The sequence below is a fragment of the Anopheles bellator genome, chromosome 2 (assembly GCF_943735745.2).
Source record: "Anopheles bellator chromosome 2, idAnoBellAS_SP24_06.2, whole genome shotgun sequence".
Classification (NCBI taxonomy): Eukaryota; Metazoa; Arthropoda; class Insecta; order Diptera; family Culicidae; genus Anopheles; species Anopheles bellator.
Window position 1 is genome coordinate 21,744,573 of NC_071286.1, and position 27,757 is coordinate 21,772,329.

The following is a 27,757-nucleotide window of genomic DNA, read 5'->3' on the forward strand; positions in this document are numbered from 1 at the left end:
TGTACATGTTGCTGCCGCGGAGTGTTCAGGGCCGGCTAATGCTATCATTATCACGGGATCCCCGCGGGGCCGGGAACGTAGCCGGGGGCGCCCACCGGGGGGGGCGCCGAAGAACGGTTTCTTTCGGTGGGAAAAGTGGGCTCAATGGGATGCGCCGCTTCTGGGGAGCGGCGCATCCTGAAGACTCTCACGGACAATAGAATGCTACACACTTTACATCGTGATGTAATTAATACTAACTCACACACGCGAGTGAGGGCCTTTTCTGCTCCTAAGGGTGCTCTCTCTCGCTCTCTCTCTCTCTGTCCCTCTCGCTCTTGCCTTGTGTGTGGCGCCCTCTATCGAAAGATGGAGCACGCTAAATAATATGGAATTAGTGTGTGTTTATTAATTGGCAGAAAATTAATTATCCTATCCCAGCCCAGCGCCCAGCCAGGGCTTGTGGAGATCGCGGACTGCGTAGTCTGGCCGTGCGTGCGCACCCGGGCCTGCCCTTCCAATTCTTGGAGCCGAGCTGTTCGTGTTCCGTAAAATGTACCGTTCGCTCGGACGGGGCGCCATGGTGTTTCACGGTTCTAATTACTGACCACCAGCGCCGCCGCCACCTCAAGCACCCTATTGTGGCCGATAAGCAGGGATTGCAGCAGCAGCAGCAGCAGGGATCTTCTCTTCCCAACTTTGTCTTGGAGGGCACCTCAGCGAGTGATGCGAAAAAATTCTAGCGGTTCCAGCGGACTCCACACAGTTAGTGGGTCAATCGGAACCCCGCCCTCGAGTCGGGGAAAATTGGCGGCCCTCCGAAGCGCGCTCCCCTACTCTGGTGGCCACTTGGGCCGGCCAACCACTCCGTGCGTCCGTCCGTCCGAGTCTGATGTCCCGAAGCGATAAGCGGCTCGCACTCTGGCGGCGGCGGCGGCGAGAAGGCGAAGGAGAAAGTCTAATTAATTTACCCCACGGTCACGAGATCTCGTGATGTGCGATCGCCCCTCGCCACATAATCTCACCCGCTCACTCTTCTAGGGGGGTGGCGACTGCACGGAAAGTCCAATTAAAAATAATACCTGGTCGCCGGGCGAGACTCCCGCGCGAACGCATCCGAGGCATCCTTTCGCGGGGCCACACATTTTCCGCGTGACAGCACACAACGCACACACAGCGGGTGTGCGCACCCATCAATTGCCGGGTTCGCCACCGAGCCACCCCGAGGGCACATCGTCGTCATCGCCACCGGCGGCTTCGGCGGCCCTTGATCTGGCGCGCGCCCCCTGGTGGCGAGTGTCGAATGTTATCATAAGCAGCTGTCATATTATTTGCCACAACATTGGCTGCTGCCTGTCGTCGTCGTCGTCGCCGTCGTCGTGGTTCGTGGCGTTCCCCCGAGACCCCCGGGCCCGGGTCTGGCTGGCAAAAACAAAAAAGCCCGATATGATGCAGATAAACTGTCAATCCGCTTTCGCGTCCGCCACAACGCACACCACATTGTCGCGGTCGCTACCGAAGTGGCGTTTCGTGTGTGTCTCGGTCTCGGTTGGTCCTTCGTAGGCTGTCAACACACGGAGTCTGTGAGCTGATGCCTGATGGCCATTTTACCACCCACCGAGCGGAGCGGCCATTGGCGCCACCGCTAGTTGCGTGACCGTTCCGCGTCTTCGATGGTCAGTGGTTGGCCTTCGCGGAAGTCGGAAGTTTTGGATCGCGATCAGCGTTGAACACGGACGTAAGTGTGAGAAACTGTGTTTGGGACTTTCTACAAGGGGACTCCTGCTCGATGAGTCGCTGTCCCAGAAGTCGATCAAAAAAAGATGTGCTCCACTCGAAACGGTTCTACATCGGAGGAATCGTCTGATCGTCAGATTGGCCGCTACCGAAACGAATCAGATCAGACCTTCAGACCGGCATCGAAAGTGATGGATTTGTTGAGGTACAGAAAAAGTATCCACGCGTCCCTTTCACTAAAAGGCGTTGGATACATAGATAATACTGATTATCTAATCAAAGGAATACTTCTTGGGAAGGATGCGTTTCGGGCCACAGGTCTTGAAAAATACATTAAATATGAAAATATTTAGTGTATTGGAAAGGAATGGTCTATCATGAATTGTTTTAGTTCAACGACCGAAGCGCCGCTGAATATCAATTGACCAGCCAAGAAGATCTACGCCTATGGCATTTTACCCCAGCAAAACTAACAAACGCTCAATATTTATCTCACCGAAATTGGTTTCCCATAAAAAAGTAGTTTGATTCAAAAAAATCTCTAAAACGAACGGAGACCTTTTATAAGACCCAATATCTTCGCAGCGCTCGCGTCCTCTCATTAGCATACGGTGGTGGTGATGGTCGCCAGCCGTCGTTTGGTGCCACATATCGAGTGCACTGCCGGTCTTTCCCTGGAAAAGTATGCCAACCCCCTTTCTGACAGTTATATACTTCATCCGGGGGTTCGGTTCTTCGGTAATAAATCCACCATCGACCCGCTGCGCTGTCATCGGGTGGGCCCTCGACCGAAATTCTTCTCGTGCTCCCAAAACCACCACCCGTCACTGACGACGTCACGATTTCGACGACGATCATGCTGCCGATCGTAAAAACGTGGAATACATTACGGCACCGGCTCCATGGGCAACATAATTCTCCCGCCGTTACAATTGCTGGAATGTTGGGGCCAGAATGGAGCGAGAACGGACGAAGCGTTTCGTCAAACGGCGAACACAAACAGACCTCAAACATAAATAAGCAACGGGCCCCGGGCGGCGCCCATTACGACCTTGTAACTAGTTCGGCTGGCTGGCTGGCGAAAATGGGCTCACCGCTCAGGAGTGTTGGCGCTCGGGTCTAACTGTACACCCCACGCAGCCCCGGCAGCACCCGGGATCGCCCGGCGAAACAGGTGCCCTACAGGAATAAATGGTCGATCGATCTCGCCAGGAGAGCATAGCGAACACATAGTTCTCGTTCCCGTGCACAACGGGAACACATCCCGGCGAAAGAGAAGGTGTTAATGAGTGCGAGAGCACTGATGATGTGCAGAAGGAGGAAGAAGAAGCGGGCGAAACCACCAGACCCCAAGAGTGCGGGCCCGTTACTGCGGCTGTGTGGATGGGCAGCATCTCTCAACATCATTTTCGATTGACCCAATTACTCACAAGCAGCGCCCGGCCAAAGCACAGCACAACTATGTAGCTCTCCAGCTCCAGCTCCAGCAGGGCACCCCACCCGGACAGGCCAACCATCAAACCATCGGCTCCGGTTCCGGTTGATCAGGTCCGAGCCAGTCCGCCAGCCGACGGTGTGTGGTTAGTACCCGGCGCGGCGGAAGGGCTTTTGATTACTCAATTACAATTATTCATTATTTATGCCGTGTTATTTCGCTCGTTACGCCTCTGGTGGAGCTCGCTCCGAAGTGTCTCTGCTTGCGTGTGCTATCAAATCCGCGATCCGACCACTATCCACACACACCCAGCATCCCTTTGGGCTTCCACGACCGCATTCCGAGCGCACTGGCCCTCCAGAGGCAGTGGCTGCATCCGTGCCAACCTTCCCGGGGCCCGCTTGCTCCCGATAGCCAAGGGAGCGCGGCCCGGGTGTTGAGAAATAAATAGTTCATTTGCTAATGGGGCGTCCGGGCGGGCGGTTCCGGTCCAGGGGGTGGTGCACGTGTGTGCACAAATTAATTAATGCACTAGCCGGCACTAGCGGGCTCTGGCCAATCGGGTGGCCAATTACTCGAGATAAGCAAAAACACGCTCACGCTCGAAGCGTTCGCGAGCTGAAGACATAATCACCCGGAGTCCTACGAACCACCCCAACAACCCGTCTGCCTGCACACCTGTCGTGGCGGGCATAATGGGCCATAATTTCGAGTCTGATTTATAGTGTCACACAATCCGGCCCTGCCCGGCACCGATCACGGCACGCGATCGCGGTGATCTTCCGGAGCGTGGAAGTTTCGTGGAAGTAACCCAAGACTCCCCAAGGCGGCTGAGGGGTGCGAACTGTCACGGGCGTTAAGACGAGACCGGCAGATGGTCAGGTGGTGATAAAATAACGAGCCAGCGGAGAAATTGGGGAACTATGTGCTAGGTGGAGCGATAAGTCCCGAGTACCGAGTGGATGAATGGATAAATGTTTTATTGTCAAATCCACTTTTTTGTGTTGAGTAACGATCATTAACCACAAGATTAATCACTGAAAGTAAGTGAAGTACCTCTAACACTTGACTTTTTGAAGAATCTCAAACTGGTCCAACTGTAAAAATCGTGACACAGAGACCTGGCAAGCGAAAACGTTTCTCGTGTGACTGACGGCTGACAGTCGATTAATTATTTATACTGAAGCGATTCACTTTCTTTGAAGTAGGAAACTCTAAATCAGTGTGCACAAGAAGCATGCTACTCTATCTACTTTCTTCTTTCGTATATTTAAAGAATCGAACTCAGTTCGAAAATCGAAGAATCGAATCTAGCTCTTCGGCAAACTTTACGATCAACTGAGCGCCGGAATCGGTGATCGTCGGTTGAAGGGTCTCCCTCTAACCAAATTGCCCAACGAACACCACGAAAGCACCACTTGGCGCTAGAACTGCAATATATAGTTCTCTGACGCTACAGAAATCCGTGGCCCACGTAGCAGCTCTCCACGATTCCCGACGGTGATCGTTCGGCAAATGTGAATTTTGACCCCGCGGATCTTGGGGAAACCCATCCGACGGCGCGGTAACCAAAACCCCACCGTGACAGTGGACAGGAAGTCGGCCTTAAAATGCCGAGGAACCCTCCTCGAGATGTTCTACACCCAACGCCATGCCTCTGACATTTGCGCAAATTATGCGCACGGGCACGGGCCTAATGGAAACATTAGTTTCGGTCGTTGGGACCGGATTGAAACATAAGCATCCGCCAGGATGCGCCAAAAAGGGCAAAGCGTGCGCGGAGTGACATTTTCCATAAATCTACAGCCCCCCAGGCGCCGGTACGGGGGGGGGGCTGGAGCACCGCAATTAACCGCAACCCGTGCGGGACGAGATCGGGCGATAGCGCGCCACGCTCTCTGCGCTCTAAGGTCAGCCCCGGGTATGGCGGCTGTTTTGGCGAGCGAGCATATCCTCCTCGCGTCAGCATGACGATAAGCATCAAAAACAGCGCCCAGCCAGCCAGCCGGCCGTAGATCTTGTCGGGGCGACATGGCTGATCACCTCCCCATCATCCCAAGGGCCCAAGAACCCAAGACCGAGGAGCGACTCTGACATTCCAATTACTATCCCTCCGCGCATCGCCACCGACGTTGGCCGCGGTAACCTGCGCCGGCTACGGTTTCCGCCGTCCGCAGAGGTCGCCTGATACCTTGTCTTATTAGCACAAAATGGATCACACACACCCGACCCCCCGGTGTCCCCACGAGTTCTGCGTCATTCTTCCGCGCATTCGGCCAAAAGCGCGGCGGGCCGCGGAATGAAAGAATCCCCATAACAACCTGTTAATTATATTCTTCCCGTTCTGGACGCCATCTCCTTAACACTCCGTGTCTGCACCTAAGCACCTTGCAGTCGGCGGAACCAGCTCGCCGAACCTGCCCCGTTACCTGGTGGTGGTGCTGGTGGTCACGCTCGCCAGGGTTCTGCGGGGCTTTGACCAACCAAGCGACCGACCGACCGACCGAAAGGCCAGCGCGAGCAAGCAAACCTGGAGCCCAGAATAGGTTAGAGACCGTAGGCTCATACCGTATCATTATTGTTCGGGCGATAGCAGCGAGAAAACAATTACTATTTGAACCACGACCTCACTCCGCCTATAGCGGAAACGACGACGACGCTGCCGCCAGCGCCGCCGCTAGAGCTCCTTCTTTGGAGCACCCTCCCCCCGAGAGATGGCCGATGATGACTAGGCAGCCCGGGCCCAAGAATGGAGAAGCATAGGCCCCTGACCGAGCCCCTTCCCGGCTCTCGGTCGGCCCCAAACAGGAGAGGACATCTTTCGCCAATTGTTAACAAACAACAGCGGACCATTAAGCGCGGACCCTGCGTCTCTCGCCGTGCTTCTGCCCTGCCGCCGCCGTCGCCCCACAGGAAGAGGATGTACATATTTTATATTTTATCCCCACCTCGGACCCAACCGGAGGCCGCTGCCCCATTACCGGAACCAGCCAGCCAGCCCGCCAGGCAGCCTTCTCCCTTTCACTGATAAGAATCTTTTCTTGCCGTTCCCTTTGGACCCTGTCGTCCAATTTGGAGTTCTCGGCGCGGAGGTCCTTGGTCCCTCCCAGGTCCCGTACAGCGGTCTCTGTCAATGCACTTATGAACCAGACCAGACCGCCACGCCACGTTCTTTCGGGCTCTCGATTTGGTACCGCGCCGGGCTTGACTCGGTACCCCGTAAGCCGGGGCTAAGGCGGACATCTGGACGGAGAGCCGAACACAAAGGGGAGCCACCACCATATCTATTCCAAAGCCTTCCCCACCGCAGTACCGCGTGGACCGTGAACCTATTATTATTGGTCCTATCTGCGCCCGGTCCAGCCATCGACCCCGGTTAAGAGTTTAGAACGGGCGCCAGAACGAGAGGGTTCGGTTCCTCCACCTTGCGCCGATGTCCGCCATTGAACGCCCTTTTGATTTAATAAAGCACCACACCGCATATGCGCTTGTTAAAACCGTGGTACAGCAAGCATTCCACGCGCCCCGGCCCTGACACCACCTAATCCAGAGCGAGCGCGTGGAGCGGGTTCCCTGGGGTTTCTAGACCGGGGGGACAGCATCTTGCGCGCTACATCTCATGCCGAGGGTAAACGACGACGACGGCGACGACAGCACAAGCCTAGCCCGAGCCTCGTCCAGTGGAGCGTGTCTTGGAACCCGGGAACAAGAAGGAAGCGGCCGTTGCCGAAACCGATACCTGGCGCGGCGCAATGCATCATCCGCGGGCCGCGCCGCGACAAACCCGCGGACGCAACTCTAATGATCGCCAATTATTGCCACACAAACGCGGCCACGGCCGGGGACACCGCTGCACCCCGAATGGTAATCCGGGGAAAACATGACAGTGAACAAATCGCGTCGCGGAACACCGGCCCCTGGTGGATCGATCTGCCGACCAGATCGTCAGCTTAGCGTCGGCTAGGAGAATGAAGCGGCGGAATGGAACTCCCCTTCAAGGGGGCCATCGATCTTCGCTCGGATCAGGTTCCCGAGAGCGAGCGAGCTGTCGATCGGTTGTAGCTACCGCCTCGGGTCCGTCAGTCAGCGTCAGTGCGAAGAATGGGCGCCGGGCATCGCGAGTAATCAATCATCGAGTGCAAACCACCGGAACCGGGGCCCGCCGTTCCGTCTGTGTCTTGCGGTCTTGCCAAGATGTCATCATGGCACCCGTTTCCGCCGGTGACCACCAAAACATCTCAATTTACTCGCCGCCTTTCCGTACCGACCGTATTACCTCTGGCTGTCTCTGTCAAGGACGTTTCTGGTTCAATGAACCCCGCCGGACCGGGTGCCTGGTCCGGTTGTCACCGCACGCCAAAGCACAACACGCCAGATCGTCCGAAATCAACCCCCAAAAAAATAATGATGGTTTCCACAGAAGAGAGGAAAAAAAAAATTAAGTTTCAGAACTCTCCCCAGCATCTTAAGTGGTCGCGTGGTGTCCACGGCGTCACCAAAAGGCGTCGCGATAATGATTGCGTCGCGACTGATAGGGCATTAAATCGGTTAGAAAAGTCACACTTCCGTGGGTACTGGGCCACGAGGAGCGCAAGGTGGAACACCTTCAGCTTCGGGAGCAATCGAGCGGTTGACTAACAACTGTCTACTGGGAACTAGTCCATTCGAGTAAAAAAAATGTCCCTTCCGTAGAAAAATTTCAAATCAGTTTCATAGATTCCAATTAAATATTTGTTGGAATGTCGAGCAACTCCAACTCAATGTAAGGTCTAACTGGGGGGCTACATCAAGCGTAACGTAATGATTTTGACATTAATGATTAATGCCAAACTGCTGCGGGGCTGTCACGGCGTTTACGGCTCGCGCGAGGCGTAAACCCGAGCGTAATTATTTTTTTCATACGCTTTGCTTACAAACAGAGGATAATTTATGTTTTTATTTGCTGGTATAGCAACAAAATCGGAAAAAAACAGATAAAAAAATTCAGAAATCAATTAATTTCTCTTCTATTTCTATTTTCTTGGACCAAAAACACGAACGTAAACACGTTTCACGTTTCGTTTTTATATTTTTGCTGCCACACGAAGCGTAAACGTTTTGACATTACAAATTAATTTTACGCTAGTTTTCACGCTTCGTGTAGCCCCCTAGTAAAAGGCACATATCCACTAAAACCGGGTTCAAAGTCCACGTCAGATGATTTCGACGTCCCTTTCGGATCCGATACATCCGATCCCACACATAAAGGTGATCCACCTTTCGGTGCGATCCGCGAAAAGACATTAAAAGGAAAAAAACAACACCACGGGAGGGTCACCGGTCCACGATCCGGGGCCCGTCCCGCTGATTGCGTCCGGTATGCGTGTGCGCACACGCGGATTGATCAACGACCCCCGACGGACCGGGTGATCATTAGATATGAGCCTTTCGAGGCTTCTCGGCCCTGGCCGGACCTGTCCAAAAATTGTCTCCCAGAGATTCCGGCAATTTTTCTGCGCGCGGTGTTTTCAATTAAGAGCGCCCCTTCCCCGCCGGGGATGGCGGCCAGTTGGCTCAGTTAAGACGATAACACAGGTGAACCCCGGGATGGGATCTTCTACTTCTTTAAGCCCGCCCGGGAGTGTTAAGAACTCGTTTCTTCTCGGGTATTTTTCTTTTATCACCACCACGGCACAGAAAAAAAAACACAGTACGCCAATGCCCGGTATAATCTGCCGGTATTTCATCCGGTGGTCACCCTGTGCGCCACACAACACGCGGGGCTACGGCTTTTTTTACGACTCCTGGGCGCATTCGCGAAAGAAAGCGTCGCCTCGGAATAAATTAACCATCATTCTGGACGGCAACCGAAACTGGCCGATGCTCTGGCCCCAGTGCCACTGACTGCTGCAGAACTGGTCACTCGCTTTTTTTTACACTCGAATTGAGCTGATCGAATTTCCGGACAGGGGAATGACTCCATTAGCGGCATGAACCGGACCGATCAGCCACCACCCAGCCCTGCCCTGCCAGTCAGGCAGGCAGCGTGTAACCGCAGAGAACTTCTCGTCCCGGTTCGAGTGAGAAGCACCCACCTGAAGCGTGACGTGGATGAAAGAAAAACCTACAATCGGGTGCCTGGGCCCGGTGCCGTCGGGAAACTCTCGGGGAAGCAGAAATGGAAAGCTGCCAAAAAACCGCAGACAACAACCCCCGGGGGGAACGCCTGGCGCCTCCTCCCGATCTCACAGGCGTGTTCCTCCCCGGGGGGCATCTCCGCGGTGGCGGACAATGGCGGATGGGGCATCCACTTGCAAATGAGACACACTTGCGCATTCGGTACGCTCCACTTTCTGCGCCCCAGACAAAGACGCCCGCAGCCCGAAGGGTCCCCCTACGGCTGTGGGCCAGTACTCTTACTCTCTTATCGTTCGCGGGGCGACAGCGCCATCTGGGGACTGGTCGATGGAGGTCACTTTCTATCTGCAGAACTTTTCGCATGACATGTCGGCGACGACGACGACCCAACAATATACGATCCTGGCGCGCCCGGATCCGACCCGGAAACAAATTTGCCGTTCGATACGGACCCGCAGCCGGCGCTGCGGCCTGCCGCTATCGGGAGAAATTGATCAATTATTATAATTACTGCCACCCGTCGGACACAACGGCGTGACACGCAAACAAGCCATCCACCACCCCCAGCCCAACCGGCCACCGAGTTGTCTTGGGCGCACGAAGAATTCACGGCGCGCGATCCGTTAGCGGACCGCGTTTAAAAGGCTCACGGGATGCGGCCGACTGGACTGGAGCCGGTTGCCCCGAAGTAGGACACACGCTGGTCCATCGGTCCAGCGAGAGGCAGCGAGATTAAATTATACCGATTTGAATACGGCAGCCGCACCAGCAACATAACGGTCTGTGTGTGTGGGGATTCTGTGTGGCTACCGTTGTGTTTGGTTTTCACGGCCGATGGTGCCGGTCGCGTGAAGCAAGAACCCAATCGGCCGAAGGCCAGGCCAGGTTTTCCAGCCCGGACCAGAATGCATCGCACCACCGGCACCAATTTGTAGCAATACTCGTTCCGTGGTGTGATGAGCGCGCGCGGATTGGGCGCATTATGATGGGGCCGCTTTCAGTTTGTTTTCCACGGACCGTCGGAGTAGGCCACGGTGATGCTAATTGCGGCCACCGATAGCTCGAGCCATCCCCCCTCAAATCGACTCCAAACCGACTACACAGACTAATGGAGTGTCCTAATGCACTTTCGTTCACAGGTCGGCCAACTTTTACCAGACCACGATGACGTGCGAACTGTCGGACATGGACCGCATCACGCTGGCCGGCTCGTCGGCGTTCCAAGCGGGCGACGGGGCCGACTATCTGGAGAACAACTGCGCCGAGGAGCCGACGAAGCTGTGCGAGTTCAAGCGCCTGTCCGGGCGCATCCTGAAAACGGTGGACTCCGTGTACCAGGACGTGGCGAGCGTGGACGAGTGCCGCGAGCTGTGCCTGAGCTCTCCCTACCGGTGCCACTCGTACGACTACGGCGACACCGGGGACATGGTGTGCCGCCTGTCGCACCACAGCCGCGCCACACTGTCGGACATCCAGGACCCGTACCTGGACGTACCGGAAGCGGCCACGTACGAGCTGTCGTCGTGCTACAACGTATCGATCGAGTGCCGCGCCGGAGACATGATCGCCAAGATTCGCACCTCCAAGCTGTTCGACGGCAAGGTGTACGCGAAGGGTGCCCCCAACTCGTGCTCGGTCGACGTGAAGAACTCGCTCGAGTTCGAGCTGCGCATGGGCTACCAGGACATCGACTGCAACGTGCGCCAGAACGGGCTCGGCCGCTACCTGAACGACGTGGTCATCCAGCACCACGACACGATCGTGACGTCCTCGGATCTGGGGCTGGCCGTCACCTGCCAGTACGATCTCACCAACAAGACCGTCTCGAACGACGTGGACCTGGACGTGACCGGCGACATCGAGCCGGCGCTCTCGGAGGAGGTGGTCGTCGACTCGCCGAACGTGGTCATGAAGATTACGACGCGCGACGGCAGCGAGATGATGCGCACGGCCGAGGTGGGCGACCCCCTGGCACTGCGCTTCGAGATCCTGGACCCGCAGTCCCCGTACGAGATCTTCGTCCGCGAACTGGTCGCCATGGACGGGGTCGACAGCAGCGAGATCACGCTGATCGATGCCCGCGGCTGCCCGACGGATCACTTCATCATGGGCCCGATCTACAAGAGTGCCTCGTCCGGCAAGATCCTGCTGTCGCACTTTGACGCGTTCAAGTTCCCGTCCTCCGAGATGGTGCAGTTCCGTGCCCTGGTGACACCGTGCATGCCGACCTGCGAGCCGGTACAGTGCGACCAGGACGACTTCGTCGGTGAGCTGCGCTCGATGGTGTCGTACGGACGCAAGCGGCGCTCGGTCAACGCGACCGCCGTCGTGGACGCGGCCATGCGCCGCCATCGCCGCGAAACGACCCGCCAGGCCCCGCAGGACGATATGCTGCTGGTGCAGTCGATCCAGATCACGGACAAGTTCGGCTTCGAGAAGCAGCAGGGCGCCAAACCGAAGGTCAGCAGCAGCGAAACCGTGTTCGTGGCCAACGACGGCCAAGGTTTCTGCGTGAACGGATTGGGTAAGTTGTTTGGCGAACGACAGGCGCGGACGCTTGAGCGGTTCCAGCTAACGCCTTTCCCGTTCCCTCTGACAGGTCTAATCGTCGCCGGTGCAATCTTCCTGCTCGGCCAGCTGGCCGTCATTGCCATCTGGACCTATCTGTGGCAGCGCCGCCGGAAGCAGCGTCAGTTCGAGAACGCCTCGATGGGCTCGTCGGTGGTGCCCACGCCCACGCTGACCGGAAGTCGAGCGGACTCGATGTGCAAACTGTACGACAGTGGTTACACCGGGCGACACTTTTAAGGCACCCTCTCAGGCTGGAATCATCCCACCAAAATTGAAACAGAGGGAGAGAGAGAGAGAGAGAGAGAGAGGGAGAGACCGAAAGAGAGACACATCTCCGCCACAACTCTCCGGAATTAGAGGGATTTTTCTTTGTTTTCTGAACTTTCCACTCCCGAAATCTCTCCCACGAGGGATCACGGCTTTTTCCGGTTACGAAACGACACCCCCCGACGACCAGTAGAGGACAGAGAATCTCTTTGTTTGTTTTCTCGCCCATTCGCCCCTTTTAAGGCCCTCAAATAATTCGTAACTCATAACCACACGCAAGCACAGCCACTCTTGGGGAAGGGGCTGGGGCACGAAGGCTTTGAAGGCATGCACGGCGATTCGCAATTTATCATTTTATCACCAATCCTCACACGACGCGCGACGAGAGAGTTCATACACACAAACGAACACTGAATCATTGGAGAAAAGGACGACTAGAATATAAAAAAAAATGGAACGCGTAGAAGAAACACTAGCTAAAACAGAAAACGATCGCAAATTACGATCGATACAACAGATCAATCGAAATGAAATTCGAAGCACCGGACAAGCGCAAAAATGGGAAAAACGATCGAGTTTCGGGAAGGGACAACCGTAGGGCAACGACAACCGTAGCGATGTTTGTGTGCAGAACGAGTGAACGAGTGAATTGTGATAGGCATTACGAATTAAAAGAAAAAAAAGGCAAAAAACACTTCTTCCGTTAGTGAGACTGACCCGCGTGACTGCGTGATTGGCGTGCGTGAGTGAGGGCATGTGCCAAGTTGCCAAGTGCAGTTTGGTGCAGGGGAGTGAGTGAACGCGTTTAGATTTAGGGAATAGGCATGTTTCGAGAGAGAGAGAGAAGACGAGAGAGCGAGCGAGCGAGAGAGAGAGAGACAAAGGAACCACTGGACGTAAAATGGACGCTCGAGTGGAGTAACGGTGATCGAGAAAACGTATTTAAACGAAAAAAGAATCCCTTCCCAATAATAACGCGCGCTGCGAGGCGTTCGGAGGTCAGGACCGCCATTACAGCAACAGCAACAACAACGACCTAGGGCACAGGCACAGTGTATATCCATTTGTCCTTTTCTCCGGACTTTAAGGCCCACCACCGCCCGGGTGGCTGGCGGATGCGCGTACCTTGTTTTTGTGCGAAAAACAAAAGTCACACGCCGTGACACGTCACCGACGTCGCCGCCAGGGGTCACGACAATGCACAACTCAAATGAAACCGCCCCACGTGCGCTTTTATTTGGGTTGCACATTGGAGTAGGACCCCCGTGGGACCAAGAATCCCCGGGTGACGCAAGCGAAGCGCCGCCAGCGCCGACGGGACGGGGATGATGTGAGGTCTTAATTTTAAGCATTTATCATAATTTATTTTTACTCAATAATCCCTAATAACTTTTACTGCCTGTTTTCTTCTCGGAGCGACGCGGAAACGATGGGAGGAAGTCACGAAGACGCGTTCTACGACATCCCTTCTCGCGGGCACGCCGTCGTGTCTATTTTCTTTTGTAATTTAACGAAACGGTAAACATACTCATCATAGCAAACCAAGACTAATCCCAGACACAGCAGAGCAAGCGACCGAGAGGGGTCTCCGAGAAGAAACATCTTTTAGATAGAAACGTAGCTAAGATCCCCGCGACATTTTGGAAAAGTTGACTAACCAATGGGAAGGGTCGCCAACCGAATTACCGTAGCACCTTCGGCGGCCCCTTCGGACCACTAATCGCAAATATTCGCAACAGGAGCGAAATAGTAACACTAACAGTACGTAGCAGCAGCATCAGCACATTCATCATTCCTTGCAAAACATAACTACTGCACAGCAATAGAACAAAAATGGAACAACACAGGGTAGTGACAAATTCAACAACAAAAATGCAGACACAAACGAAATAAATACAAACACACACACCGTATAAGAGTCAAACGAAACCCTTAATAATAATTTAACTTAATTTAAATGTAATGAAATCAAATTAACACTAGCCCTAATTGCGCAACAGCGAGAAGAGGAAACGAAGCAACAACAACCTTAGCATAGTAAAAACAAGTGAATCTTGAGTGAAGAAGTAATGAAACAATCCATGTTCGATGGAAGCGCGCAAAATGGTCGCATTCCATTCGCGAAAGAGCGTGTCATAGCGAGCGCCACCCCACAGTACTACATACAATCCATATGCATATGTTTTCTATGTATTCGCCACTGGCCGCAACGAGAGCAGCGGTTACGAACATCGGCAGCGCGAACGAAATAGCAAAACGTTACTGTAATGTGAAACATTATTTTAATAAAGTGAATAAATAAAAAAAACACACATTCGCATACGTGGGATCCGGTTTTCTTTCCTCTCAAAGTGGCCCAAACCTGCGCAACAACCGAAGCGATAGAAGGAAATTCCAATAGGGAGCCCTCTGTGAAAGGGAAATCATATTTCCCCTCCAGTGTAGCGGATGCGCTGTGATGGTCTGCGCAGTGACGTTGTAGGGCCTTTTTGAAAACCACGAACCATCACAGACCTGTTGCCTCGCGGGGTTGCCCTTTTCTCAGTTCCCGTTCAACAGGCAACCTGCGCGTTCAAAGTGCAAAGTTTTCTCTCCCAGTCTTGTAGTACTGATAAAGCTACCGCTCAGCGATTTGATAAGACATTCATGCAGTCCGTTTATTTTCCTTTCTATCATATTTTCTTTGTGCTTACCCTTAGTCGATGGTCCACTACCGACCACATGCGACTGGCGGAATCGTTGGACGCCGCCAGTATCATGGAACCGGTCGTGTCAAACTCAACCGAATTGATGCCTTGATTGCTGCCGACGAGAACACCTCGTTGCTCACAAACACCTGAAGATGCACGGAAAAAGGTACCTTAGTGTAAACGGATACTTGGGGGGCAGTCGCACCCTTACCTTTTCCCACGTCCCACAGCTTAACCTTCCGGTCAGCACCGCCCGTCGCAACGATGCGCTCAATAGGACTCCAGCGAACCGCGTTCACCTCACCATCGTGCGCATCAAACTTAAACTCCACACCTTCCGGTAACCCATCGACGTCGAAACGATCGAGATCTGCCCCCAATCCCACCGACGGTCCCGGAATGTCCCGAATCGCGCGTTCGAGCTCGCTCTCGATGCGCGCCTTTTTCTCTTTAAAAAATTTATCATTTTCCTTGTTCATGGTTTCGGCGTCGCGCGACTTGTACTCCATCAGCAGATTCAGCAGCTTCGTGTTTTCGTCCTGCACGGCGCGCAATTTGTCCTCGGCCGCGTTGGCCCGCAGCTGCGACGCCAGCGACTCGTCCTTGATCGTGACGTGCGAAGCCTTGACCTCCTCCAGCTCATCCTTCAACGAAATGCACAGTGCCGTCTGGTCGGCCAGTGCACGTTCCTTCTCCGTGAGCAGCCGTTGTAGATCGGACAGCTTCTGGTTGAGTGTGATAACCATCTGCGAGTGCTCGCCCTTGCGTTTGTGCAGCTCCGTCAGTTCTTCCTGCTGTGCGAGCACTTTCTTTTCCAGGGCCTGGATCTGGGCGTTTGTTATGGCGCCCACATCGGCATTAAATCCAGCAACACTGGACCCGGAACCACCACCGGCACTGTCCCGTATCTTTTTATCTATTTTTAAATCCAAATTCTCCTGCCGTAGCTTTACGGCCGTATCGAACAGACGGTTATCTGTAATGGGAAGAGGAGTGAGGATTCGTTTTGAGCCTTCCATAAAACATTCAATCGACCATATGGCAACGTGTGGTCAAATCATTGTCGCCACCGTCGCAATTCTTGCTATCGTCTGCCTGACTAAGGTGATCCGCTGTCTAGCAGCTGTGCTGTACCGCATGGCAACATGGACACGACTCATGCGTAATTCAATTTATCAACCGTAGCACAAGTCAATGAACCGCGCTCCGGGAAGGACACTTACTGTAGTGGATAATCTCGGCGTAGCGAGACGTTTCATTTTTATTTCGCTCCCGCAATCTATCTGCGATGAGGTCTCGCCAGTTCTCCTGCTTCATCGCCATCGTTGCTGATGGTGGGCACTCTTTCGTTACCGACTCTATGTCGTCACCACAAACCGGAACGGCCCGAATTGCAAAACCTTTCGAACACGCGCACTAAATAAGATCTGTTGCAGACTGAAATTAACTCAATACACCCGAAATATGCTCCCAAAACACACGATACCGCACTAAACACTCGCGTTTCACGACACAAATTTCTCCACACTTCCACTAGTCACTGCATTTCGAGGCGATAAACGATCCGAACTTACCGAAACGACCGAATTACCGAAATTTACCGCGGCCTGTTTGTGTTTTGATTAGCACTATCCTTTTGTCCAATGTTATTGTGGTTCCATCTCACTCGCGAGCCATTTGACAGATATCTGCACTGGAATTGCCCACGGCAGCACGTAAACAAATCGCTTGACTCGTTCTGTGCAGCACCCAATTATCTTGCACAAAACATTTGAATTTGAAAACGACATTTTTGTTTGATATTTCATTTATTCTTTAGAAACTTGTTCAACGATATCGTAATTACCACTGTAATCTATTTTATGCTCGAGATTTAACAAAGCTTCACGGCTTCATAAAACAATTCAATAAGTTTTTCAATTTACGAGAACTCCAGCGACTAGTTTGTTTATCTGGCAACACTGATGCCGCATTGACAAATGATTGTTTGACACTTGATCCTGTTCTGTTTGATTCGTAAATCGTAGCAATCTTTTCAATGGAAATGTATTAAAGTTACACGAGCATCAATTCCCTTGAGTTTGTTTTGTTTGAATAAGTTGCTGCTAAAGGTAAAAACATTACAATTTGATTCCTCGCCTAAATTTTTGGCTTTCCAAACTAAATGCTTGTCTTTTTGTGCACCTTCTACCCTCAGTACGACCCAGATCCATTTGGTGTACAATGGTGACCGCTGTGACGTTCCCTGAAAGCAACGCATACTGCTCTCAGGAACGTTTTTCCCCCGATAACGCGGAATGGACGTACGATGAGATTATAAAGTCGGAACTTGAAGTACGAATCGAGTTCGCGGAGCCCGACATTAAACAGTGCCGACTGTGCAACAGAGCGGAATTGCATCTAAAGCCGATTTTCAACAATGCTGGCGATCTTACACTCAATTCGGAATGGTTGCATGTCGCTTACTTGCTAGCTTCGGTTCAGATAACCTTTGAAAAGGACTGCGACTCTCTGGTGTGCGGATTTTGCTGCCATAAGATGGAGGAGCTCTGCGCTATACGTGCGATATGGCAAATGGCAAACATTGATACCACAGAACAGCAACAGATAGAACCAAGTCCTGCGATCCCGCCGACCATTCCAATGATTTGCATCCCACGGGAAATGCTACCTTCGATCAAGCAAGAATCTATCGAAAATGGTGCCATTAGCACAACACAAGTGCAGATCGATGGATCCACCGGTTCACTACAAAAACCTGAAAACACAGTACAAACGACAGAGGCGGCAAATCCAGAGATTCGTACGGCAACCACAAAACCCGTGCATCCCGGTGGTACCGATGCTTCGTTGGAGAAACCTGTAGACACAGTTGGGAAGAAAAAACCCGCTGAACCCGACGATCCCGAGAAAGAGCGACTGATACAGGAAGCAATAAGACTCGTTTCACTCAAATTCACACCCATCAAACGGTTGAAGAAGAGACCAACTCGCAAGTGTCGTACACTCCCTGTTCAATACTAACTGTAAATATATGTGTGTTGCCACTATTTATTAGGACTAACAACATCATACATTTCGCAACACACCGGATCCTGCGACACGAGCACTTTGTCCACTATCTCAAGTGGTGATAATCGATTCGCAAGAACGACAAGCTGCCTCGTTCCTTGATTGTCGTTGCCGAAGCTTTTCGTCCTCAATGCAAACGATTTTGCGAATCTGTGAAGAGAGAACGTTGAATGACGAATTATAATATTTGTAATAATTATTCCTGAAATATATGTTCGTTCTTTTTACTTAGTTTTCTTATTCTTCTCTACGCATACCTGTGTATCAGCTCGCGGTCCTGTTTGGAAAACTCGGCGCTAAACACTAAATCGTACTCCATGCGCGAATCTTTGAAATTTCTTAGGACACGTTTAATGAACTTTGTGTCCAATTCGCCCTCATTGCTGGACTCGTCGGTGCCCAAACCTTTACGGCCGATTTTAATTTGTGCCGCAATGGGATCGATTATTCCGTCGTTCCTCGTCCCCAAACTGCCACCCTTCCAGCCGAGCTTTTGCATTAACTGAAATCCAACGTTGCTGGTGTCTATTTTAAGATCAGCACTCGCCGCATTCCCTTCTCCGCCATTTAACGTGCCGTTTCCGGAGCCTTTTTTGTGGACCACGTTGGCACCCTCCATTTGCGTGGGTAGCTTTTTGCGCTGCAAAGTGTACAAATGACAAAAATGTTTAATTTTACGTTCTAAACTGCTTCCTGCAACTAACAACGAACCACGACAGTATAGCAATGTTTCGACAGGTACTCCAGCGCCTCTTTCCGGGCCATCTGCTGTGCGCTTTTTTTGCTGCAATGGGTCGCTTCACCAAGAACCAGACTACCAACTGCGATCACTGCCTCGTGTTTGTTGTTCTGCAATTCGGTAACGCTGTCAGTCATAGTTACACCGCGACCTAACCGATTGAACTCGTTCTGCGTTTGAACCAAACAGTTGTTAACAACAACGATGTTCTTCAGAATTTCATCGGTGGACATTGGTCTGTTGACTGTGGCCGAAAAAGTCGGTTGTCTGGGAGTCTGAAAAATGGGATCTTTGCGCTGCACTTTTGATGCAGCCGCATCGGTCGCTGAAACGAACGTCCGCTGAAGCATGTTGGCGCGCTGGGCCCGGTACTCTTTCGCTATGCCGTCCGACAACTCAGCAACGCGTCGCATTGTTTCCGGTGGATAGCGACAGTGCATAAGTTCAATGTTCATAAACACCTGTGCCAGACAAACCAGTTCATCTTCCTCCAGGATGTGCTGATTTTTCTCCATAAAAAGGCGCCGTAACTGCCAGTGCTCGTCGACTTCGTGATGGGTGCGGTAGTCATCGAACCTGAACTTGGTTCGCTTCTGTTCCGTCAATTGATTCGGAGGGTGGGCAGTTTTTTTCAGAGACGGTTCATCAGGATTCCATCCTATGGGGCGATTTGCAGGAGAATTTGCCCGCTTCCCTCTACGTTTCCCCATGTCTTTTAGAATTGTTTTAATACGACACAACAAACACCAGACACGCGCGAACTTTATTGGTAAACAAACCATCTGACAGCTGAAATGTTAGGTTATGCCATTTCATGAATCGGTTTTATTAACCGTTTCGTTACCATGGTACCGGTTCCGTAACGGTCGTGTCTACCGGTTCAACAACCGGTTGGAGGTACTTTGTGGTATAAAAATGAAGTGCTTTCGTGTTGATAAACATGAACCAACATGAAAATCAGTTATATTGCTCTGTCATGGGGAAAAAGAAAGTAAATCCTTTGGCTAAAAAGCCAACAAGGAAGAGTTCTCTAAATATCAACAGCAGGGTGAAACATCGAGTAAAGCGGAAGTTAATGCGTCAGATATTGCGCAGAAAGTGCGCTTTTGATGCGCAGCTTATAAAGGAACCGAAAAATGCGGTACCATCTCCTGCGGTAGTAGTTTTAGACAGTGATCCAGCAGAGGATCCGATCGCCACCAGTTGGGACATCGAAAGCTACCGGAAACCCTTCGATACGCGTTCGATATGGAATTTGAAGAAATGGTTTATGGAACTGCACAAAGAGAGCATCGCGGAGGAGGAACTGGTGCCCATCGCGCAAGCTTTCGCCAACGTTCAGGCGTATCGCTGCTCCTACCCGGACGAACTAATGGAACGCTTGCGGAAGCTAGGAGAACCTGTTACCAAGGTTTACCGGAACCTGCAGATCGGTAAATCAACACGCATCCTAGTGCCGGCACGGGACGCAATCCGTTTGGAGCATAGTGGTGTCCCCTATTTGCAGCACCTTGCCGAGCTTAAAGCCCAGAAGGAAGAATGCTTGCTACCGATCATACCGCCCAGCAAGTTGGCCGATGTCTTCCAAAATATCGTGGTGGTAAACAATTCTCTAAAGGAAACGGTCCAGTGGCTCGAACGGCTCGGCGGAGGCACAATTTCACTTGTGATGTGTCCGTTGGTGCACGGAGTGGTCGAGGTGAAGGCGTTTGCGTCTTACAACTTGTTTCTCACCAAAGCGGCCGGACCGTATGACCAGGCGTACGCGCAGTGTGTGGCCAACTTGATGGAAATACTGAAAAGCTACTGTCATCAGGTGAATGTAAGTGTGCCCGGTCTGCCGGAAAACTGCGCCGGAATGTAACTGAATATTACCGTTCAATTCATTCTACAGTACATTAGCCGTTTTGAGGCGTGCGACTACTACAACGTCGAACGGTTGTTGCGTGAAACGGACACCGGAACAGAGATTCATCCGAACAACATTGGCTTCCAGATGCTGCGGAAACTGGGATGGGTCGGAGGTCCGCTGGGATTTAAACAGCAGGGGATCGTTACACCGATTGCGGTGGTCACCAAACACAATCGCCTCGGACTGGGCAGTGAAGTCCGTCGATCTCAGAAGCGCAAAGCACTCAAAGCGCTTTGTGCCGAATGTGCGATGGACGTGGATTTCTACAAGGCGCTAATGGAGATCGTAGTCAGGAAGAGGCCGTACTACGATCTAATATTTTCTCCTGACTTCACCGAAACGGAACGTATTGTGCTGACCAGGTAAGAGCTAGACTCGAACGTATTCGATACACCGTGACCCTGTCCTGTCCTCCGCTGGCACCAGATTAGCCGCCGAGCACCGAATCCGATGTGAAACACGGCAATCGGTTAACGGGTGTTTACAGTTTGTCATCAAACGCTTTCCGCTGCCGCCGCATGAGGTCCTTCTGCAGGTGCTGGTACGTAACCATCCAGTGTGTCAGAAGTTCTACGAAGTCACCCGGCCAAAGTTCAGTCTGATTCCCAAATGATTGTAGCATATCTAATTCGTTTCCGGAAACCACTGCAACGAAGGAGTCTTGGTAAGTATGTAGGTAATAGTTAGATTAAATTACATTAGGTTTGGTGAGGATGTAGGGAACATTTATTTCAGGACTATTCCAGATCCCAGGTGTACTGCGTACATACATGTTCCTTATCTCGCCTCTCGTCGGAGGACTTATGAGTGTTCTTACTATAGAGTGCTAACTTAAGCATCAGATTTGTATTGAACAAATTTTCCTTTTAGCTTTTAGAACGTTCAAGTTATTTTCCTTATATTTTTAATTTATTTGGCTTTACGATGATAGCCCGTAACCCAAAGCGCTACGCTTTATGTTGTTCAAATATATTGTTTTGTTAGCTACAACATTACTACTTACGTCTTAGGCTCATGTGGCCCATGTTCTGAAATGTAGCAAGGAATTCCACAAATGAACTTCGTCTACTTCCACTACTTCGTAAGTGTGACCGTTTTTGAGTAGACAATCATCAAAAAAGGATGATTCAATCAGTGATACCGAATTCAATAAAACCAGAATACGCTAGTTGTAGAGAAATAGTTTGCAATCTCCTGTACCTTTAGGAAACGGATGAATAAAACTTGCATTAATTTACAACTAAAACAAAACGGAACGTTCAAACATTTGTTGCTCCACACATCGTATCCGTTTAAGTTCGTCCGGTCATTTCAGCAGATCGTGGCGCCAAATGCTATGCAACAGTGGCGTATGAAGGAAAGCTAGGGACGTGAAAAAGCTCATCATGCGGGGCGGCTGTCCGGTGCCCGGCCACAACCAGACATCGAGAGCAACCTGTCGCTCCGGCACCCGACCGGTTCCCGGCTTCAGCTTTTCCGTAACATTCGTACGTTCGTGGATGTAGTTGTACCATTCAGCGTTCAAGCACACCGGTTCCGTCCATTCGTAAACAAACGCCGCCACATGTGGTCCGCCCGAATCGGACGGGTTGCGTAGAGAGACCGCTAACGGGAGAGAAAACGAGAGAACGGGACAGAATCGGCGGAAACCGAAACAGATGGGTGGAAGGCAAAAGGGACACACGAAAGAAAGTGGTGCAGAGTCGAGCGCTCGGCCCACGGAAACCGGTTCCGTGGGCCGAGTCCACCTGAGCAGCCGGGAGGGTGATCGTCGGACCGCACACACAGGTACACCGACCCGCCGTCGGTGTGGTGGTGTTGGTGTGGCAAGGTGCCGTGTCGGCGGCCACGCTTGCCGCCCAGGTTGCCGGCTCCGCCAGCGCGCAGCAGTCGAGCGTAGACCACGGTACGATGCACACCGGAGCCACGGACGGCCAGCGTGCGAACGAACGTCTAGCGAGCGTGTGGCGTGCTTAGTGACCGAACCGGGAGGCTGCAGCGCGGCGTGACAGGTGCACATACGGCAGCCGTACTCGGAGTGTACGGTTTCAAACGCGCTGTGCGTGTGTCCCCGAATCAACCTGTGGTGCAATAGCGGGGTCCATCTGCCCCGCACGGGCAAGTGTCTTTAGCCACCGGCGATCGAGTGAGCCATGAAATAAAAAGTTCTACGGGAAGAAGCTCAAACAGCTGGCAAGCGTTGGAAGATTCGATTAGAAGGCTGCTACGATCCTGCATCGCGTGCCGCGGAGTGCGCCCTTCCCCAAAGTGTGTCACCTTCGGCGCGGCGCGACTCAGGAAGAAAGTGACACACATTTGCCATCGCTTCCCGGTGGCGGCCGGGTGACTTCAACGCGGAACAGGGACCGGTCCCGATCCGCGGCGCGACACCTTGTGGGTCGGTTTAGTTAAAAAGAAAGCCGTGCTGGAAGGAATTCGATTGGTCCTGATGGTCCGGCATTCCAAGGGTCGAATGGCGACTTGTGCTGTCCTTGGGCCTTGGGCGGAAGAATTTTAATCAAGTGTCAGTGTCGGTGGCACGGGGTTCGAGAAGTGATCGCTTTGAAGACCACACCTTTCGTGTGGTAGACCTGAGAATTTCAGTCAAACGACTGGAAAGAAGAAAAGAAACGAGAGTGCATGTTGCAGCTGCATTCGAGGCTCGCGTCGTCCATCGCAAAAGTGTCTCCGTACGCACTCCGGCCACCGAGTTGTGGGTGATCGTTTGTGGTGGCGGGGCAACCCCAACAGCATAGTTACACTCCCAGAATCATGCTGGTGCGGTGTAACAAATTGGATTAAGTGCAAATTCATGTCCACCTGGCCCGGGAAGGTTGTGGAAAGAAAAAGAAGTAAAGGCCGTTTTTTTACCGTCCGAAGAGAAGACACCACCACCGCGACCCGGGTCGGCAATTGTAGCTGCCCCATCCGTGCCTCGGTTGCATGCTAATTGGATTACGGCCCCCCGGGACGGCCCCACAGCAGTTACACTAATTCGGATAAAAACGGCGGTCACTTTCGAGCAGGTAATTAATTGATTGTTTCTAATTTATATAAGCCCGCTTTGGTTCGTTGAGAACCCGCTTAGACTGTGGCCAGATTGGTCGCGATGGATCTCCCCTTCCCGGTGGCTCAAAGGTTCCGTCAGCTGTGGTCCACTGGTGTTGGATTTCTAATCCCATATCGCCGATGCGCCGCTCGATTCGTGTCGAGACTGGTGGATCCAAATGCGTCATAAAAACCGCCTCTTCAAACACTCATCGAAATCCCTCGACCGACCGGTTCGGGGACGCCCGCCAGAAGCTTGGCCAGAAGAGATTGGGGTCCGCCGGTATCGGAATATTTAAATCTCGTACGTTTGTCGATTCGCTTTGGTGCTGATAGACGAACCGAAACCACCAGGGAACAAAAGCCATATGATGCCGGGATCGTACGGCCCGGATGTTAACCAGATTCTTGGCCGTTAGGACGGGGAGCCCACCCAGATCGCTCGCCAAGCTCCCTGCCCGTCAAACGGGTGCCGGTGGCGTGTGCATACATACGCTAGCGCTTCTGCTTCGGCTTTTGTTGGGCCCGCCGATCCTGGGGCCCGTGTGTCACCCAAAATGGGTTCCCATCAATCAACCGACCGAGCGCGGTTCGGGACTAGCAATGGAACTTCTCGCTACGCTTCCCACCCCGAGAACGTACAATAAATTCGAGCGGCTCGAGCGCCCGATCCGCTACGTCTTAGTTTCAGGTTTTCCGCGGCACGATGTAAGGCCGAGGCGACGAGATGCCGCTTTTTTCGAACTTTACTGTGGAACGTGATCTGAAATCGATACACGCGCTTTTGTCGTTCGGTTCTGTTTTCCCGGTTCGATCCGAAACCGATCCTCCTCGGCGACCGTTGGACGCCGGCCAGGTGGCCGGTGGAGCGGGGCGGGGCCAGTGCAAACAGTGGTTCGTAGCCTAATGTTTGAATATCATCTACATAAATTTCAATCGACACAACCCCCGGGGGTTAGGTCAGGTGCACCGCTCCGGCTCCGGTGTTTGTCTCCGGTTTTTTCGTCACTTGTTCTGTGTTCTAGAATTCATGCTTATGTTCCGCCGCATTTTTTTCTGTTTACTTTCGCGCAATGTAAAGACAAACCGACAACAAGGTCCAGGACAATTGTTTATGAACCGTGCATTTTCTGCAGATGCGCGGACAATGCAGCGCCGCCGGTAATGCATTTCTTTAACGGTGGCCCTTTATTTTTCTTCCGTTAAAACCCCTCTGCCAAACGCCAAACAAAGGGAAATGTTCAACCGAACGGGTTTGGTTTCATTTTCATTTGAAAGAACAAAATCCGCCTTTTTTATGCTAACAGAGTGTTTTCATCGGCGAACTCTTTTAAATAACTCGCGGTCTTGTGCGGTCAAGGGCAGATCACCATTATGGTTTATGTTTAAAAATGACGTAGTATTGAACAAATCAGCTTTTTGGCAATCGAGTTATCAGCTTGTTAGGCTTCAGGCTCCAGACTCCAGATTTCTTAAAAATAACACCACCTTATGGGCATCGTTTGAGCCTTTTTTCCTACGCCGTTAAGATTTAAGCGTACGAAACAAATCCAACATTGCCCTTGATCCTTTGTTTTCCGCTTGCGTTTACAAACAACGTACCAACCCGAATATCGCTCGCGAACCATACCGAGTGGAGCGGGGCTTGGTCGGACATATGCAAAAGATTTCCGTCCGATAAACAGTCCATATGCGAGGGAACGTAATAGGGGCTAATCTATCGCTCCGTTAAAACAGCACACCACCCGAACCAAACTCTGGCCACTTCTGGCCGGTTCGTGTAGTTGCAACATTCCGTTCCCACATCGAAACACTTGCAATCCGCAGGATCAGAAGCCCTTCAGTTCCACTGCGCGAGTGCTTTCCGCTCTCCCGGGCTGAAGTGCATTTTCGGAACGTTTATGCTACGCGGTTGTTTATTATTTCCGACTCCGAGCATACCGGATCGGGGCTGATCTCTTGATTCGCTCCGAAAAGGGTCGAAAAACCCTCCGAGCGGAACCGTTGGCCACTTCGGCGGTTTGCCGGTTCGTCGGTTGGCGTTGTAGCGTTGTAGCTTTATCCTTCCGGCCAGCCGCAAGTGTGCGACCGTACGACGTTTGTTAAGACATTCCGCGGGCTCACCCATTTACGGGGTGGCCAGAATTCCGAGAAGCGCGCCCATAAGGGGTCGAGTATCTGGTAGCGGTTCGACCACTATCACCATCATCATCATCATCGCCACCACCGAGATGCGGTGCGTCGGCCGTTTTTGGAGTCCCTCCGAGTCCCCAGCCATTCCCATCCAATTATTTTCCAATCAGCTGATCCTGATTTTCGCCCATTTTTGCATTCGCCACAAACCCGCCGTGTAATGATGCTCCGGAGTGGTGTAAGAATTTTAATTGAAACAAGCCCCGAGTTGCGGTGGCCCTTCGGCTGCGAGCGCATCGACTTAGGGCGAAGAAAATGCTTTCCGGCTCCGGTTTCACACCCCACCCGGCGGCGGTGGCCGCCGGCAGCCCTTCGGCAAACACAATAAACTCATAAAGTTTTATGTTAACATTACCGACAACGAATAAAAGAACACAAATAAAACCTACTTTCCTTTGCTCGGCTCAGCGGCGGTCTTAGCTGGCTAGGGGCGGCCGTTCTGAAATCTGATCTCGAACCAGTCGCGTAACAAGCGCTCCGTCGTCGAGGTCGGTGGAAAAAGTTAAAAGCAAAGTCAAGTAACAGCAACGGAACGAAGCGACGAACCCCTCGCCGGTCGCCGTGTTCTGCGTGTGACCGAACGGAGGCCTTTCGGGAGTAACAACACGGTTGGCCCTGGAATCCGGTACTCAATTCTATGCCCATTGCGATATAGACTCCTAATGCAGAGAGAGCGAGAGAGAGAGAGAAACAATAGCAAACCCGTGTGTAACGAAATGGGTTGACGAAATGTGAAGATGTTCCGAGGCCGCTCAGCGAAGCGCTGAGCGGTGAAAAAATCCCATTCCGGATTACAGCGGACATTCCTACCCCACGAGCGATGGTTTTGATTCGATTCTTGTCCGGCTGTTACGCAGCGGCCAGCAGCGACTTCTGGCGACCCAGGAATTCTGGCTCCGAGCTCGCCCTCAAGAGGCATTTCAGAGGTGTACGCTTCGGTTGTTGTTTTTTTTTTCTATCGCCCTCCATTCTTGGACCTCTCGTTACTCCATTTCCTCCGTGCTGTGATCGAAATTGAAACATTAACACACACATACACGCACCGAGACGTATCGCGGTGACGCTCGCGGTTGATGGAAAACCACTGGCCGCCATCGAGTGACTCATCGCTTTTCCGGAACGGTTTTGGGTCAATATCCTTTCGACATGACGGCGGACGGGCCACATGGGACGCGGGCCGTATCAGGGCCGACTTCCCGGCTTTCCGGGCCACCGGCAAATTGAAATTAATCCTTCCGCGTGCTTCGAGCGTCGCTCGGTGGCCCCTGCAAATTGGATCACAATCAGCAGCGGGGCTCGGGCCGAAACAAATCTGTATCATTAAACGACGGTGGGTTTTTTTTTCCCCCCGACAGGCCCGGCCATCGGGCTTCTTCTTGGGTCTGTGTGGGTCCTCGATTTCTAGTTCTTATAATTAACAACTGCTGGACGCTAGCGAACCCGAGCCGAGTCACGGCGATCGAAGCGGACAAATATTTGTTTCCTAATCGTCGATTGCCGAATGCGCCAAGATGGGTATTATTTTGTATCCTATTATCTCTCTCGCTCTTTCTTGTGTGGTGGGGCCATAATTATAATCTCTAAGCCCAGCGAAAGCCGGGGAATCGAGAGCCCATCTGCATACATTAGGCGTGTGTGTCGCACAATGAAGCCGCGATGGGCGATAAAATCACGCATTCCAGCCCACTATTTTCACTAATTATGCTCGCGCTAGTATGCCCGATCCTCCCGCTCAGGATGCCGCTGTTGATGATGATGGTGAAGAATTTTCGCACCTCTCTGGCCGTCGATTTGGCGAACCGATTTCCCGTTAAGTTGACCGCGTTGGCGGATTAGAACCGTTCTGGCCCCGGAACCCCGGCCGAGCCGGCCAGCGCCCCCTGCCGGTTTGCGAAGCTCATTTGACTGGCCCATTACACATACACAGGCGCAGTCACCAATTGACAGGCACACAATCGAGAGGCGCGATCGGACAATCGGCGAACCGTCGATCAATC

General features: G+C 52.4%; 5 protein-coding genes across 5 annotated transcripts in view; 3 read left to right on the plus strand and 2 right to left on the minus strand.

Moving 5' to 3' along the window:
• Positions 1 to 12,076, plus strand: part of LOC131207176 (uncharacterized) — a 29,065-nt gene extending 16,989 nt beyond the window's left edge. Inside the window, exons 5-6 of the mRNA XM_058199788.1 lie at positions 10,408 to 11,792; positions 11,868 to 12,076. Coding sequence (XP_058055771.1) covers positions 10,408 to 11,792; positions 11,868 to 12,076 — 1,594 coding nt within the window. The remainder of the gene's footprint in view (positions 1 to 10,407; positions 11,793 to 11,867) is intronic.
• A 2,702-nt stretch (positions 12,077 to 14,778) lies between these two features.
• On the minus strand, positions 14,779 to 16,119 carry LOC131207177 (autophagy-related protein 16-1-like). Its single transcript, XM_058199789.1, has 3 exons — positions 16,020 to 16,119; positions 15,008 to 15,772; positions 14,779 to 14,942 (listed from the first exon to the last, which is right to left on the minus strand). Exons 1-3 carry the CDS (start codon positions 16,117 to 16,119, stop codon positions 14,779 to 14,781), a joined length of 1,029 nt encoding a protein of 342 aa, XP_058055772.1.
• A 1,563-nt stretch (positions 16,120 to 17,682) lies between these two features.
• On the minus strand, positions 17,683 to 19,369 carry LOC131209454 (NF-kappa-B-repressing factor-like). The gene is made up of 3 exons (XM_058202531.1): positions 18,580 to 19,369; positions 18,126 to 18,508; positions 17,683 to 18,018 (listed from the first exon to the last, which is right to left on the minus strand). The coding sequence occupies exons 1-3, from the start codon at positions 19,315 to 19,317 to the stop codon at positions 17,844 to 17,846; spliced, it is 1,296 nt and encodes a 431-aa protein (XP_058058514.1). The 5' UTR covers positions 19,318 to 19,369; the 3' UTR covers positions 17,683 to 17,843.
• A 313-nt stretch (positions 19,370 to 19,682) lies between these two features.
• LOC131207178 (uncharacterized) lies at positions 19,683 to 21,132 on the plus strand. The gene is made up of 3 exons (XM_058199790.1): positions 19,683 to 20,429; positions 20,502 to 20,881; positions 20,946 to 21,132. The coding sequence occupies exons 1-3, from the start codon at positions 19,683 to 19,685 to the stop codon at positions 21,130 to 21,132; spliced, it is 1,314 nt and encodes a 437-aa protein (XP_058055773.1).
• Positions 21,133 to 21,573: 441 nt separating this feature from the next.
• The window catches only part of LOC131207179 (cadherin-99C), a 147,900-nt gene continuing 141,716 nt past the window's right edge, over positions 21,574 to 27,757 (plus strand). Inside the window, exon 1 of the mRNA XM_058199791.1 lies at positions 21,574 to 21,600. Within this exon, the coding sequence (XP_058055774.1) occupies positions 21,574 to 21,600 (27 nt within the window). The remainder of the gene's footprint in view (positions 21,601 to 27,757) is intronic.